The sequence below is a fragment of the Martes martes genome (genome assembly GCF_963455335.1).
Source record: "Martes martes genome assembly, chromosome: 14".
NCBI lineage: Eukaryota > Metazoa > Chordata > Mammalia > Carnivora > Mustelidae > Martes > Martes martes.
The window spans coordinates 54,328,165-54,344,567 of NC_137902.1; the positions used below are offsets into that span (position 1 = coordinate 54,328,165).

The 16,403-nt window shown below is 56.1% G+C and overlaps 1 protein-coding gene across 1 annotated transcript in view; it reads right to left on the reverse strand.

Annotated features, from left to right (window-relative positions):
• The window catches only part of CDH23 (cadherin related 23), a gene marked incomplete at its 5' end in the record, with an annotated part of 358,117 nt that overhangs the window by 66,006 nt on the left and 275,708 nt on the right, over positions 1 to 16,403 (reverse strand). Inside the window, 6 exons of the mRNA XM_080822934.1 lie at positions 6,308 to 6,535; positions 7,176 to 7,304; positions 8,239 to 8,367; positions 9,594 to 9,743; positions 13,768 to 13,869; positions 14,746 to 15,134. Coding sequence (XP_080679060.1) covers positions 6,308 to 6,535; positions 7,176 to 7,304; positions 8,239 to 8,367; positions 9,594 to 9,743; positions 13,768 to 13,869; positions 14,746 to 15,134 — 1,127 coding nt within the window. The remainder of the gene's footprint in view (positions 1 to 6,307; positions 6,536 to 7,175; positions 7,305 to 8,238; positions 8,368 to 9,593; positions 9,744 to 13,767; positions 13,870 to 14,745; positions 15,135 to 16,403) is intronic.

Below are 16,403 nucleotides of genomic sequence, written 5' to 3' on the forward strand. Positions count from 1 at the left end.
GTCCAGGGGCACAGCAGGGGGTAGAAAGGTACTGGGGTTGCCCGCCAGGACGCCAGGTGCAAAGGCCTCTCGAGAAGTAGGCACTCACAGCCCAACTTGGTGCGTGTCCCAGCCCATAGAGGGCACTGGTCATCTAGCCCTTCCACTGGGTAATCCCTGGGCCTGCTTGGCACGGTTGCCTCTCTCCTGTATGGATGCTAGTCTCCCTAACTATTCCAGGAGTTCCAACAGGGTTGTGGGTCCGATAACAGGCTGTCCTCCGGACCCAGTCTCAGAGCTGACAGCTAAAGCATAGCCATGGGGCGAGGGGTTGAACCAGGATGCCTGCCTAGGTCCTGTTCCCTGGACCCCTCCCAGGCTCCCCCCTCTGGCTTCCCACCAGCTCCAGTTCTTAGCGGTTCTGTTCATGCTTGGTGGGATCTCCCAAAGAGCAACGTGATGTCCTGAGCTTGTGCAGGGGGTGGAGGGGGGTGGGCAGAGGTTTCATTCTGTCTCGCCATTCTGATCTAGTGGTCTTACTTCCTAAAATACATGTTGGGACGGATTCTGAAGTAGCAATGTAGCTTAAGAAGAAAATGCTGACATCAGCTAGCCACGTGCCCCGGGCACCTGATGGAGAAGTGGCAGCTGGTGGGCTATCTCTTGGCCTTTTCTGTTACAATACTGTGTTTTCCAAAACACTTGCACGTGTTAACGTTATCACTTTTTGGATTCCCCCTCCCCCACCAGAAAATGCTGGGAGGCTTTACTGTGTCCATTTTATGCTCAGGAAAACCGAGGCTCCAAAACATTTTTGTCTTGTGACAACAAGTGAATGTGGAACTGGGACTAAGACCTGGGTCTTCTGCTTCTCGGGCCTGTGCTCCTTCCTCTTCACTGAACTGAATGGCATCAGAGGCCAAGACTCAGGACCTCCCAAGACCAGGGCTGGGGGTGGGGGTGGGGGGCAGTGAACCTGGGCCCACAAGCCCATGGCTCCATTTCTTTTGCTTCATTCTTGCTACTTCCCTTTCTGCCTGGCAGCCCTGAAGCCACAGGACTCCTGGTGGGCATGAGGGCCTGTGCCCTTGACTTGCTTACCACGGTGGAGGGGAAGGGAGAAGCTCCTAGCTAGCAGAGAGCCCCAGGGTCTCTGGGAGACCCTGAACAGATTGTGCGTGGCACATTTGAGCTGCTGCAGGACAGCGCTCAAGACGCAGGGCAAGGGAAGGATTTGAACCTTGCTGGGCCAGAGAAGGCCGGCTTAACTCGGTGTGCAGCACAGGGAAGGGGCCAGGCTGGGGCTTCCTGACCTTGAGCCAGCGGAAGCAGGCTTCCTCAACAGCAGCGGGGTCCAAGTTTAATACATAGAAGAGCTCTTGGCCCTAAAGATAGGAGGTCAGCTGCCAAGGGCAATGTCCCCGGCTCACAGACTTTCTCTAGGCTACTGCTGGCAACTCTTGGACTAGCAAGGGGGCGGGGGGTGATCGCTGTCCTTCTGCCTGGACAGGTGACTTCTGCAGGTTCCCACCAGCCTGAGATGCCAGAGCTGGTTGGCTGGGATTTGTGTGGCAGGGAGGTCCCCCCGACAGGCCCTCCCCCCATCTTCATCCTCCTGCCAAGGTGCCTCTGTGACTGGGGCTCAGCTCCTGACCTCCCAGTTGCCTTCCGCCCTTCCTCCCCAGGCCCGGCCCTTCCTCTTGCAGAGGCCTCCCTGATGGCCCCTTAGACCCCTCCCCCAAGCCTGGCCTCCCTTGCTGTGGCCTGAAGCTAGCCAGAGAGCAGAAGCCGTACAATGACTTCCCCTGGCTGGGTGGCACACCATTGTGTGACAGGCCTGGGTTGGTCCGGATGCCCCCTGCTACACAGCTGTTCCTAGCTCTGGGTGATACAGGGCTGAGAGCTGGGTGGGGACAGGAATGTACGGTTCGCAGGAAATTGGGGGAAGGGGGCCCAGGGTGAAATGAAAGGATAGGAAGGCTCAGATACAAGATTTCTCTTGGTAGCTGAATCCCAGGCCACTTGCTAAGAGAACTTCACTCCGGAAGTCACAAACGCAAGTGATGTCTTATCCCGAAAACCTTCCCAGGCTCCTGGCTCCAAGTTCCTGGCACTTCATCACATCACCAAGTGGTAACTCTCTGTTATGTGTCCATCTCCCCACTAGTCTGAGGGCTCCTTGAAGACAGGACTGTACCTAACTCATGTCTGACTTCCGAGCCTCTGGCACGGGCCAGGCGCGTGTTTCGTGTTGAATGCATGAAAGAAAGAATAAAGGAACGACCCTTAACTTGCCCTTGTGAGGTTGGTCCTGTGCCAGCGAGGGCTGGCTTGGACCAGCTGATAACTGCAGGTGGAAACAAGATGGTGTGCAGGTCTGCCAGGCATCTCTGGACTGATAGGTGCAGAATGGCGCCCACTCCTAAGACCATGGTGACCTTTCCTGGAGCCCCGGGAGGCTGCTCAGGGCTCTGGCTGGTGCAGGAGGGCTCAAAACAACCCTATTCTCGAATAGCCATCCAGTGAAATCTATGCAACAGGAGGGAAGGGACCCCGTCTGGTCACCTCTGGCTTGGTGACCCTCAATTTTGTGCTTGACCCTGGAGGTTCACTGTCTAGAGGGGACAGTCAGATCACTGGAAGCAAATCTTTGCGGGTCCAGTGCTCCCTGGAGGCAGATGCCCATCATGGCTGGGTGCTGGCGGCTTGTGCCCTGTCCTCACCCTGGCTCAGCTGTACTGGGAAGGACTGGAGGGGGCACATGGGAAAGTGGTGCGATCAGCCCTTAGGCAATGTTGGCCCAGAGGCAATGTCACCAGGAGGAAATATAGATAGAGTCACACTCTTGGCTCTGAATGCTGCCATGGGCTCCACAAACCCGCCCCTGGTCATTTCTTGCTCTTGGGCCTTTGTTTAGGTGGATCTCTGGGTCCCCGATATGCTTTGTTGTGCTAACGATAACAGAGTGACAAGACAGCCCAAGCATCACCTCCTCCAAGAAGACTTTTCCAAGCCCTTGTTAATGCTCCTGAATGCAGGCCCATCTGCATGTTGGCCCCTGAACCCGGAGACCCTCACTGCGTCCCTTCCTTGGCTACCTTCTACGGTGGCAGGGACCACCACTGCTTCCTCCCAGTGTCCCTGGGGCCTGGCACACACTGGGCATTCAGGGAACACTGACTGGCTGCCTGAGCAAATGAACAAACGAATGAATGAACGGATACGCTCCAGTGCTCAGTTCTCAACTCTGCTCTGGTTCCGGCAATTCCTCACTGTCACGTGTTCCTTACAGAAGTCAAATACCAGGGATCTTTCCTCAACCCGAAGAAGCCAGAAAAAAAGTTGATAGATTCCTTTTAACTTAAAAAATGTCTCCTGTAAATCTTTCCCCAGCTGGCCCTGATGCTGTCCGTCCCTATCACGGTGTAATAGCCCAGGAGCCATATACATATCGTCTTGGTCATGGCCTTAGGGAAGCCCAGGCCTGATTGAGTCATCTGGAAGGTGCTTTCTGGGGCCCGAGCTGGTGATGGCCAGAATGAGGAAGGCAGAGAAAAGGAGATTATACCTCTCACCACCCAACTTCTCGTAGTCCCCTAGCAGGGAGCCGGCAAACCTGAGACTGGCTTCGAGGCGGGGCCCAAATGTCAGGGACCCATGTGTGAGGAGGCAGAGCTCATGGGTTTCCACTGGACTAGGCTGGATCTCTAGCGGTGGGGGGGGGGGGGGGTGGTCAGAGTGTCTGTCAACAGATGGAAACTCTTTCTGGCCACAGGGGCCAGTCCCAAGTTCTGCAGGAACTGCTTGAGTAGCGGCTCACCCATTCCCGGTGGTTAAATGTGGCCGGGGTGATTTCACATTTCCCCAATTGTCTTTTCTTCTGAAGACCAAAAGGAAGCCAGATGTCACCTGCAAAACTCAGTGTCTCAGAATGTCCTGGGTCTCACGGACTGCCTCCCCAGAAAACTCCAAGGCTTTGGGGTGTAGGGAAGCGGGGAGCGGGGGTGAAATCGGTGTGTTCGCTGGCCTAGGTCAGGACAAGAAGCAGCACAGGCTCTCAGTTTCCCACCCCAGATCTGTTCTCTACCCTTCCCTCGTTAACAAGCTCTGCTTTTGTCAGAGGCAGTGATATATCAGGCTCCCACATAATAAGCCAGTTCTGACAATCCTGTCATTTTTTTCCAATCTCCTTTGGAGTGAGGGTGCCCATGTGAATCTTTTCTGGCCATAGACATAAGCAGAACCCTGGAAAGTAGTTCTGGAAAAAATTTGCTTTCTTGATAAAGGGGCAGAAATGGCTTGCATAGATCTTTGTCATTTCCTGCCTTGAATGCTGACATGATGGCTGGTGCTATAGCAGCCATCATGCAGCCATGGGGGAAAGCTCAAGAGGCATTAGCTCTGATATCACAGAGCACAAAACCAACATTTGTAATTCTCTCTAGAATTTTTGTTACGTGAATAAAATGCATTCTGATTTGTTGATGACTCGAGTTAAGTATCTATCACTTGTAGCCAAACACGTCTCTAAATGCCACTGGGAGATGACCAGGATGATGATTCGCCCTGAAGCTAGGTACAGGTAGGGAGGGGTTGTCAAAACCGAGTCCTTCCATGTCACTAAAGTAATGGATAGCCCTATGTGTCCCCCCCTCAGGTAGTCATATGTCTGTAAATATGTCTCTGTTTGGCTCACTGGGTGGGGATGGCCGAAGTGATTAGTGGGGACACCTGGCCGCTCTGGAGCTGAGGATGCCCAGGGTGTGCCCACAGCCAGTCCCATACCCTCGGCATCTCAGAATGTGGTTTCCTGGGATTGGTCAAATTCCACCTTCCTCCCCAGAGACAGTCCAGATAGATAGCCCAGCCCAGGCCTACTCTGACTCCATAGTCCATAGGGCTGCTGCCAAGGGGGAGGGGGTCTAACAGAGTCACCCATAGGGGACCAAGGGACAGGGCTGAGGCCTCATTAATGATCAGGTTCCTAGGGTGGACAGAGCACAAAAATGTCCCCAATCCTTTATACCTCCCTGTATCCACACTTTTTAAAATTCATTTGCAACTCGTTCCTCCAAAAGATAGGGTGGAGTTCTCCACACCTTGAACCTGGACTGGCTTTGTGACTTGCTTTGGCCAACAGAATGTGCTAGAAGCAACCTCATTCCAGTTCTAAGCCTGGATTCAAGAGGCCCTGCATGCTTCCACTGTCCCTCCTGGACCCTTGCTAGCTCCACTTGAACAAGCATGGGCTAGCCTTCTGGAAGAGGAGACACAGGTGGCCCTGTCACCCCAGCTGATAGGTAGATGACCCCCCAAACCCCAGCCATCTAACGACACAGAGCTGCCCTCCCAACCCCACGTAGGCGGGAGCCCAGCTAAACCAGGTCTAAATCGCCAGTCTGCAGAGTTGGCGCTAAATCAGTGATTGCGTTCATCCCTGCATGTGGTTTGGTTTGCACTGCGGCATTATCGCAGCCACATGCATCTGACACAGTCCTCCTCCTCAAGGTCTACCAAGTACTTCTGCAGACATGTGCTAACTCAATTCCCCAGACACCACCTAAGAGGAGATATCACCTCCCTTTTTCGGATGATGAGACCCCATTCCGAGAGGTTCCGACTTGCCGGTGATTGCACAGCCAGCTCACAACGCTCCTGACTCCAAATTTCACCTCCTTGATGGGCACGTGGCTCACACCCCGGCCCATCGCCCCCAGACCATCTTGCCATCCGGTCCCGCAGGGCGTGCCTCCTTCTCCAACTTTGCAAACCTCCCACGTTGCCTTGGGCGGGGGCTCTGTCCATTCAAGCACCAGACAGGACCAAGGGCATCAGTCCCTTCCGACGCAGACATATTACAACAGTGTGTCACAACAAAGTGACAGAGGGGAAGGGGCCAGAGAGCCCCTTTTCCTGTCTGGCACAGAGTGTGGGTGAATGCATGCTCGCGGGCACATGGTTTGGCAGGTAGAGTGGGGGTTGGCCAGGCCCCAAGGTGTGGGCTCGCTCTGCACCATCCCATAAAACTGCTGGACCAAAGAGGGCTGAACAGAGACTCTGAATGGTTACAGATACAGGACGACGAGCACATGAGTTCTGCACGCACGGGTCCTCCACAAACACACATGGGTCCTCCACAAACACACGCGCATGTCCTCCATAAATACACAGAGACGGACCTTCTAAAGGTACAACAGAGGACTTGTCAAAGATTCACCCACCACGGACATTCCACTCCCACCCCTCTTGTTGCCTGCCCACCCCCTACAGAAGGCGGAGCCAGTCCTTCAAGCACCCTCCCCTCCCTGCAGCTGCCCCCGTGGCTCACCGACAGGGTGGGGGTGCCTTCGTCCTCCACGGTCACCACCAGGTGGTAGAAGCTCCGGTGCTCACGGTCGGGCGGGGCTGGTCGCGTGGAGATCTCACCACTGATCCGGTCCATGCGGAAGGTCATGTCCTCATTGCCCTCAGTGATATAGTAGGACAGCACGCTGTTGATCCCAATGTCACGGTCGGTGGCTCTCACCTGGACCACAGCAGTACCCCCGCCCACGTTCTGCAGGGAGAGCAGGAAAGGGGGCTGTCGGTGGTGAGCATGCTGTGGGCACCCACTATATGCAAGGCTGTGTGACTTCACCAACTCTTCTCGGCAGCCCTGGGAGTTAGACAGGATGCTATCCCCATTTACAGATGAGAAAACTGAGGTACAGAGAAAGCATGTCTGCTGGTCACACTGCCTGTCTGTGGCAGAGCCTGGGTCTGACTCTTGGGAGGCTGGCCCGAGACCTGGCCTTTAAACCCCTCTCCTGTCCTGCTTTCATGGACGTCCAACCTGGCCTGACACCCAGCGATGCTGGGGCAAAAATTCCCTCAGTGCCTCAGTCTTAAGAATGAGTAGTAAATGCACTGTCTTGTTTAAAAGCAGCTCTCCAGGGGATAAATCCCATTTCCCTATCCGTGATGAATGGCCACTTCCTGCTTTTTCTCTCCTCTTGTCTCCTCTTCACACCTCCTGCAAAAAGATACTGCATTCCAGGAGCTGGCATTAGGGCTGGAATTGTGAATGAGCAGGCCACACCCCCACCCACCGAGTCTGAGAGCCCAGGAGTCCAGTGGGCCAGGCGGACCTTCATGGTCACTCACACCCACTGCCCACCCTGGACATCCAGCTATCCGGACGCAAGAGCTGCCCTCACCTCGTTCACACTGACATTGTACCCAAAAGGGCTCTCGATCACTGGAGGGTTGTCATTGACATCCAGAATGGTCACCTGTAGGATGTGGTCCTTCTTCCGTGGAGGGGTGCCACGGTCAGACGCTACAACCTAGTGGGGGAGAGGAGAGAGGAGACTGGATTCAGGGTTAAAGGAAGCAGAAGGATCTGGAATATGGAGTCTGAAAGGGCAGTCTGTTCAGTGGGGAGGACCAGTAGGGCAGAGAGACTCTTGGGTCCATCCCTGCCCCTGTGTGGTCTGCCAGCCCTGGGCTCTCCCCAGAATTTTTTTCTTCTGCCCCATGCTGCAAACAATCCTTGCCCAGTTGTTGTCTGACATGGGGCCATCATTCGGAATCCGGTTCTGGTGTGTCCAGTCTTTACCTTCTGATCCTACCCCGGACTGTATTCTGGGCTGTGCCAGCCCCTGACCATGACCTGGGCCTGTGACCAGACCCCGGGCTCCTGCCTTTAGCTTCAAATAACTCTGTTCCATGCACTCCTATCTGAACCCTGGGAGATGGAGAAAGCCTCCCCTAACCTTTTCAGCAATGAACTAGAGTATTCCCCATAGCCCAGGCCTGTCCCTGGGAGCCCAAATGCTTCCTGGATGCCCGAGGAGCAGCGAAAGTGCTCTCCAGGCTCAGAGCCCTGCAGGAATGCAGCCCCGGGGTCCCCGGAGTCGCAGGGAGCAGGCCAGCCACAGCAGCTCAGCAATATTGGTGGCCTCCCGGACTCCTCACACTTGTGCTTGTTTCTCACCAAGGCAGAGGCTGGCCACGGAGAGGTTCTTCTACCCATGGCACAAGAGGGGAAACCAAGGCCCAGGGAGAGTGAACAACTTGCCCAAAGTCATACTGCTGTGGAAGAGTCAGGGCTCTATCAGCTCTGCCAGGCCTTTTCTCCTGGCTCCTATAACAGGGACAGACACCTCTGCTGCTTCCTGCCCTGGGGACCAGGGACATGGGAAGCCGAGACTGCCAGGCTGTGCCAAGCTCTCTCCTGGAAGGTCAACAGAGACCCCCCGGCTCAGGGGGCATTCTCACCTTGAGGATGTAGTGGTCTAGCTCTTCTCTGTCCAGAGGCCTGGCCACGAACACTTCACCAATGGAGTAATTGGTGGTGATGATATCAAAGGCCCCGGCGACGTTGCCAGAGGCCAGGGAGAAGACCACCTGTCAGAGAGGGGGGAGGGGGATAGGCGAGAAAGTGAGGAGCACAGGCCACAGGTCAGGCTGAGGGTCCCTCCCCTGCCCTCCTGGGCCCTCTGCTTGGTAAGGGCATTTGAAAAGAGAACATTTGATGCAGAGGTGGAAAATGTGCGCTGCAGGCCCACCAAGGCAGCACGGGACCTGTGGCAGGCTCCTGGGGGAAGGGAGGTCAGCATTACCACCAGCCTAGGGTCCAGAAGAGTGGGTATGAGTCCCATGGCACAGACGTTTCCCAGGACAGAGGTGGGGAGGCACTGAGACTTCTGGGGGCCCTGGTGGGACATGGGCTGCATCTGGCCCTCACAGCAACGGTCAGGAGATGCTCTTTCCAGTTTGCAGACAGGAGGCTCAGAAACAGGCAACTATTGGCCAAAGTCACACAGCTTGCAAATGACTAAGAGAACGAAGATTTGAATGCCTGTGCTTCTGATCCTAAAGCTACTGCCCCCCCCAAGAGGTGTGCAAGCCATCTTTGCGGGGTTGGGGGAGGGCAGAGGGAGAGGGAGAGAGAATCTTAAGCAAGCTCCATGGTCTGTGTGGAGCCCAACGAGGGGCTTGATCTCATATCTTCAGGTCATGACCTGAGCCGAAATTAAGATAAGGCTGCTTAACTGACAGAGCCCTACAGGGGCCCTAAACTAGCAAGCCATTTTTAAATGGTGGGAACCTCCTCAAACATGTCACTTGATTCGTAGGACAGATTAAAGCAGTGGGAAGCCTAATACAGTCTATCACCCGTCCTCCTTGTGCACTGGGTCTCCAAACCTGGAGTGTGTGTGGAGGGAGCACTGCTTGCCGTGGCACAGGTCCCCCAAAGCTGGAGGGAGGAGAAGCCTGTCCTCTCTGAGACCTGGGGCCACGTGGGAAGGCCTGGCACACGGGGCCGAGATGCCGAAAGGTTTGTGGGTCGGGTGACAAAGGAGTCAGCAGGAAGGATGAACGCCCTCTGCTCTCAGCTTGCTGTCAGGGGATGAGCTGGGACCAGCCTTCGGACTCCATGTTCACGTGACCCGGGCAGGGCCAATAGCCTGCACAGCTCTGCCTCCTCTCCTCTCCTTGACCCTGGAGTAGGGTGAGGGCAGGGCCGTGCACCTTGGGCTGGGTGGAGCCTGGCCGTCCTTCCTCCAGTGGGAGAGGCTACGGGAGCCTCCTTAAGACACGGAAGAGCCAGCATTTTACTTGGCACGCACCTGCCCATTGCTGCCGGCGTCAGGGTCCCGGGCCTTGACAGTGGCCACCTGCTGGCCCACGGGGCAGTCCTCAGGCACGCTGACGGCCGAGTTGGAGGTGAAGTCAAACCGGGGACTGTTGTCGTTCTCATCCAGCACCGTGATGTAGACCTGGGGGTGGGGAAGGCAGCCAGAGACCCACCGCCTCCTTCTGACTCCAAACACCAGGCTCCCACTGTGGGCACGCAGGGGCCCAGAGCTGAGAGTTCTAGAAAGTCAGCTAGTGTTCAGAGCCTGCCTGGGCCAATCGGGACTTGGAGGTGTTGAGCACATTTCCCCTAGCCGCGGGATGGGGGAGGGCTGAGCCCTCTCAAACGCTGGGGCTGGCACAGCAGGGTAGGGGTCCAGGGGGGGACTCAGTGGTGGTGGGGCTGAGCGCTGGAAGGCATGGGCCTTGGCTAAAGGGGACAGAGGCTACTCAGCAAAAAAAATCCACTGAGGAATGCCAGCTTGGCATCGGCAGAGCTTCCTGTTTTTCAAGAGGAACTCGGAATCCAGATTTTTATGAGGAATTATGTGGTGATTAATAAAAATTAAAGGAAAAACTTATGTGCCAGCTGGTCAAAACACATCTGGCAGCCAGATCTTGCCCGAAGGCCTCTTTGCTGGAGCATCTGGATTAGAGGGAAGGAACCAGGGCTTTGGAACAAGAGGGGGCCATGAGATATCCTGGTGGTCCCAGTGGAGAGAGGGGAGGAATTTCCATGGTCAGATAGAAACCGGGAATGTGCAAATTGCATGCAAAGGGCGTATTGTTTTGTATTCTGTAGCTTTCAACTCACAGATGGCCAAGAGCGCCCCTTAGGCTCATGGACGGGAAGGTTCAGGTAGGGTGGGAGGGGCTCAGGTTTGGGGAATCCCAGGTGGGGCTTGCTCCCACCACCCTGCCCCAAGCCAGACCTCATCCTCTCCTTCCCTGGGCCTGGGGTACAAGGGCTCCCAGGCCTGCCTGCCTGCGGCATATACAGGCCCCCATGGAGAGCCTGGGGAACATCGCTGCCACAGAGGAGACCCCCTTCATCCTCCCCCTCCAATCAGGTCTTCCTTCTTCTCCATCCTAGCCATGCCTCCGTATTTTTAGGGAGCTGTAAGAACCGTAGGTCAAGCAGCCCAGGATTGGCAGCAGGACCAACTCCCCCATTTACTAGCTGGGCCCTCTGCTCGCTCCCAGCTGCTTGGTGTGACTTGGGAAAAAATGATTCAACCTCTCTGATTTTCCACTTCCTTAGCTGAAAGTAGGGACAAAAACACATATGGCATTGGGATGCCTTGGGGAATGAATGAGCAAACAAAAAGGTCAGAGGTGATAAAGGTGGTCCCCATGCTGCTTTGTGCCTGGAAGATTGGCATGCTCTCTTGCTCCAAGGCTTTGCCCATCCCTCATGATTTTGCTCAGGGAGTTCCGTGATGTCCCAGAGCCCCAGTCTGCTCATCTGTGAAATGGGCCCAGTAATGCCCACCATGCTATTCTTAGGGCAGAACCAAACAAGGCCTCTGTGCTCTAATTCCTCTAAACTCTTTCACTCAGCTCAAGACCTTGTTCAGACTTCCTAGGCTTCGTCCCACCACAGAGCTTTTGCATACGCTATTCCCTTTGCCTTTATGTACTTCCTTCTTGGCTGGGTAAATGTCTGTGCTTTCTGCAGATCTCAGCCTGAGTTACTTCCTCAGGGAAGCCCTCCTCGATTTCCCAGACGTCTTATTATAGACTCTCTCCTGTAGCATACACTGACTGGTGTGATAATTTAATTAACAACCCTCTCCTACTGTATCTTATGTCTGTGAAGGCAGGGGCTATGTCTGATTTCAGTTTCCTGTTGTGCCCCGAGCCCAGCCCAGAGCCAGGCACACAGTAGGTGCTTCCTCTAGGATTACCACTGTGATGCTGTCTGTGAGGTGCTCCCGGTAGCAGAGAGTCAGCCTCAGTGGGAGGGCAGGTGCCAAGATCCATAGGATTAGATCTGGGTCTGTGTTCCCACCCAGGGCCTCATGGTCCAGATCTTCTTCCCCCGGCCCTAGGGGTGTGAAGGCATTATTCGAGAGCCTGTCCCCGTGTGCCCCTTCCTGCTGCCTCCCCACCCCTCCCAGGGCCCGTGGGGGCTGCCGGGGTCAGATGTAGGTGAGCTGTGGTTTGGGGGTTCCGGCCTTGCAGAGGAAATGGTGCTGCCTTTAAAAGGCCCCTCGGGCTGCTTCACTCTAACATCTCCAACAATGAATGCCTGGTGCCAACAGGGCTGGTATATTTAGGGCAGTGGGTCCTGGGGCCTGGGAGGAAGCCAGGGCAAAGCAAAAACCCATAGGTCCGGCTTCCTGGAAGAGGGTTTAGCGATTATGGAGATACAGGGTGTGTGCTTAGGGTACCCCCAGCGGTCTAGGCAGAGGAAGGGGGCTGCCTGATCTACAGACGAGCTCCAGGGGCCTTGGTGGGGAGCATCCTGGCCATCCTGGCTGCTTATCAGCCTCCACCTGGCCTCAGCTCCCAGACTCCCCATCAAAATGAGGGGAGAGCTGCAACTGGCCCATTTTACAGATGAAGCTGCTGAGGCCCAATGAGAGGGCCCCATTTCACCTGAGCCTCAGCGCCTCCGGCTGGGGTGGCCAGGAGCCTGAGCTGGGAGGTGCGGGACATGGTGCCCGCCTAGTGTCCACCACTGAGGGTTCTGCTCGGCGGATGCCCTCTGTTAACACTGGGGAGCTGCGAGGAGCTATGCAGCTCATGGCTACTCTTGGCCTCCCTACCCCAAGGCTGGCCCTGTGGATGGAGGGAGCTTTGGGATACAACTAGGTCACAACCAGGGCCACCGGAACTGAGCACCTCTAGTGAGCAGTGGTGCAGAGACCCCCAAGCAGCTGCCTTGGGCTCTTAGCATGGATGTTCGGTTGTTCTGTCCCTCTAGGCTAATGTGATAGGGACCCAGTGGGGAGCGAGAATGTAGCTATAACCAAGGCTGTGGGTGAGCTGGACGCCCCAAGTGGTCCACAGATGGCCTCAGACCGGACCGGCTGCGGCCCACGCTCAAGGCACTGTTCATATTCTGTTAATATCCCTGCAGGATGCCTGCCTAGTAGACACCTCCCTCTCGGGCCCACCCCCATTTCAACCCCGAGCCTGAGGTCCTCTGCCTGCCTCCCCCACCTCCCCACCCTCCTAAGAACTTTGCCCGACACCTCTGGCCTCAGTGGTCATCCTCCTCCAAACGTCCCGAGCCCGTGGTGTTCCCGCCTTAGAGTCCTTGAGGACAGTGATTCACTGTGCCTGTGGCAGCCCTTGCCCAGCACACTCCAGGCCCCAGCAGTGTGGGCCCCACTTCCCATGTACCCTAACATAATATGCTCTTTCCCCAAACCCCCAAGAGAGGGCAAGGTCCTCCTTTACAGGTGCCACTCCCATCATATGCTCCTTGGGGCCTAGTTTACAAAGGGCATCTTATCCTCCATCTCCTGCCAGCTTCAGGGCTGCTGGGATCATCCTCACTTTAGACCCAAGGAAGAGAAGCACAGAGAAGTTGAGCAACTTGCTTGTGTCACACAGCAGAGCTGGGATGAAGCCTCTGTGTTCCTTCCACTGTGTGTCCCACCTGCTCCTTGCTAGTGCCCACCCCCCTGCCCCAGCTCCAGACGCCACTGGCTGGCAGGAAAGGCAGAGCTGGACCTGGGGAACGTGCCCGAGAGGGGCCGGGGCTGGAGTGGTTGTGAAGGGTCTGGGTAGGAACCTGCTGCGGGCCTGTCCATGTGCCTGTCTGCGGGGGAGGCAGGAAGGTGCAACGCCATACAGGGACGGAGCTGGCACTGGCCCAGGACAACCCCAGGCCACAGGCCACTCACCTTCTGTAGTCAGAGCCGGCAGGAGGCCAAGGGAGAGAAAAGGCAAGGGTAAGAATGGTTAGCAGTCTGCAGCTCTCCTAGCCACCTCCCAGCGGGGGTGTGCTACCCTCCAACCAGTCTGCAGTCTCATCCCTAGCCCGGGTTGCCCAGGAAGGTGTGGCATTGTGGCCATAGCACTGTCCCTGGGTGGCCCAAATCCTCGCCCATGGCCTGGCCCGTGTATGGGGTTGCCTGTGAAGATGTATGTTTTGGGGTGCCTTGGGGTGGTGACGGGCTATACCTGTGGGGCTCTACCCTGGCTGCCACTCACCACGGTGGAGTCCACCTTGGGGCCACCATCGTCTGCCACCACCGTCAAGGTGTAGAAGTCACCTTTTTCCCGGTCCACCAGGCCCTTGACTGTGACCACACCCTGCAGGGAGGGGACCAGAGAGGAGAGTGACAACATCATACCCACCGGGCAGAGGCCGCCCTGCCCCCAAGTAGTCCTTTGCTCCAGCCAAAGCAGACTCCTTGCGAATCCCCAACATTCGGCTCACTTTGCCACCTTCCACGTCACTCCCTCTGGCCGGCAGAACACCTCCCCGGAGCTCTGTCGGCTTAAATCCTACTTCTTTCTCAAATCTCACTCAGACGCCACCTTGTCCACGTAGGCTGCCTGCTTCCCCAGCCAGGTAAGATCTCTCTCCTTTGGGCCTCCAGGCTCCATTCCTGTATTGTAGCTCTTTTCACATCCTCTCCTGGGGTGCTCAGATGGATGCATATCCCTGATTATTCCCACTTCTCCTCCCAGTTTACGAACTCTCTGAGGGATGGGAAGGGTCTCATTCATCTCTGAGATCCCAGTATTCCCTGGGACAAGACCTGCACCCCGCAGTGATTCATACAAAGAAGGGAGTCTGATAAAAGACACAGCAATCCAGAGATGGAGGAGTAAGACCCAGATAGCAGATAAGAGCCTAGCTGCTGGTTAGCTAAGACTAACTAGTGTGATGAAACAATTTATAACTGAGCTTCCTAACAGCCAAGGTAAAAAGAGACATGTGATGACTTGCATAGCTCTCATTGTCTAATAACAAGGTTACCAGGTTGCCTAGGTAAAACCTTGTCTTACTCCTGAGTATCGGGAGGGATGCCGCATAGGGGTATTTATCTCAGACACTCTATGACAAAGAGGACAGTGCTGTGCCTACAGAAGGAGCTCAAGAAATGTTGGTTAGCTTCAAAAGGACTGGGCTTCTGGGCCCTAGGGAGAGCCCTTGCTGTGCCTGCTCTCAGCCCCCCTCACCGTGATGGCATCTATCTGGAAGAGGGCTTTGGCCTGGGCGCTGGTATAGGTGTCGAAGCGGTAGGTGATCTGGTTGAGGTTGTCGATGGAGTAGGCCTGGACCCGCAAGATCTCAGTGCCCAGGGCCAGGTTCTCCAAGATGGCCGCCTCGTAGGAGGCGTTGGAGAACTGCACAGCCTCGTCCAGCTCGTTGAGGAGCGTGATGTAGACACTGCAGAACCCCTGGTTGAAGGGGGGGGCCTGGTCGGTGGCAGACACGTTCATCAGGTAGCTGGTTTTGGTCTCATAGTCCAGGTAATCCACGGTGATGATGAGCCCTGTGCTCTCGTCAATCTCAAACTTGCCCTCGGCCCCGGATAGGATGCGGTAATTCACCAGGCCACCGTCCCCTGCAGGAGGACACAAGAGTGTGCAGTCCCAGATGGGGGTGGGATGGCCCTGTAGCTTCCCAGGCTGCTCACAGCACAGCTGCTATTGGCCCCGGGGACCAGGTGAGCGGCCCTGGCTGGCCTGCCCAGTGTGTACTGTCTCCCCACTTCTGGGGGTTGGGTTGCCCCGAGAGAAGTGACAGAGGATGGGGCCAGGGTCTACGCAGACAGCAAGGCCCAACACACACAGCCCCTCTGGGGCTTGGCCTTGGCATGAGAGATGGGCTGGAGGGATTCTGTTCTGCTTCTGGATCCTCAAATTCAAGCTCAAGTACCAACCCCTACCCCCACCTCAGGTATTTGGACCAGTAGCAATGGGGAAATCAGGGAGCTCTTGTAAGGGGAGCTCTCATCTAGAAAGTATTGGACAAGGGCAGCATCCTCAGAAGTGGCCATGACTCCATTTGTCCCTCCAGCCAAAGGGTGCTAGCACCAGGGACACCTTCCCCCGGCCTCCCCACTCCTCCACCTCAAATCCCTCGGCCTTGGTATATTCTCCAACCAGGAGCTCAAACTGGGATTCTTTACTGAGGTCCACAGACTTCCAGGGGAGTGGCCATAAAACCGCTCAGGAAATCACAGACTTCCTTGAAATCATTTGTAGAACTCAGAATGGATGTGCACTCTTCTAGGGATGGACACATAGCTTTCACGAATTTCTCAAAAGGATTCCTGTCCCAGAAAAAGCTACGAACCATTGGTCAACAGTGACATATGTGGCCCGAATTGTATAAATGCGATCTATAAGGGACAGCAGATCTGAGAGTTTTCAGACCACTCCCCGCCATCACCCCATCCTGTGCCCCAGTGGGGCTGGGGATGCTGAGAGGGGCAGACATGAGGGAGGGGCCGGAGCTGGGACACAAGGAGCAGCTCGCGGAGCCTCTCCAGGGGGGGGGCAGTGGACCCCCCCGGAAAGAGCTCCTCTCTGGCTGCATCCTTGCCCTGGGGCAGAGGCCCAAATAGCCGGGCCCCGTGAAGACGGCCGCCGTGACCTGGCCACATTCTCCTTTGTTTTGCACCGCCAGCTGTGGCTGTCTGTCGGGCTTGGGGTCCATGGTGAGGTCTGGGCTGCCCTTAGAGCACCCAGAACACTGCCCCTCATGAAGCCTGCATGTGCCAGGCACTGAGCAAGGCCCACAGGACATGGAGCTGCTGCTGGCTGGAGAGGCAGGCCTCACCCTGCTGTGTGACAAGTCCTTTGCCTGTCCCAGCCCTGCCCAGCCTCCA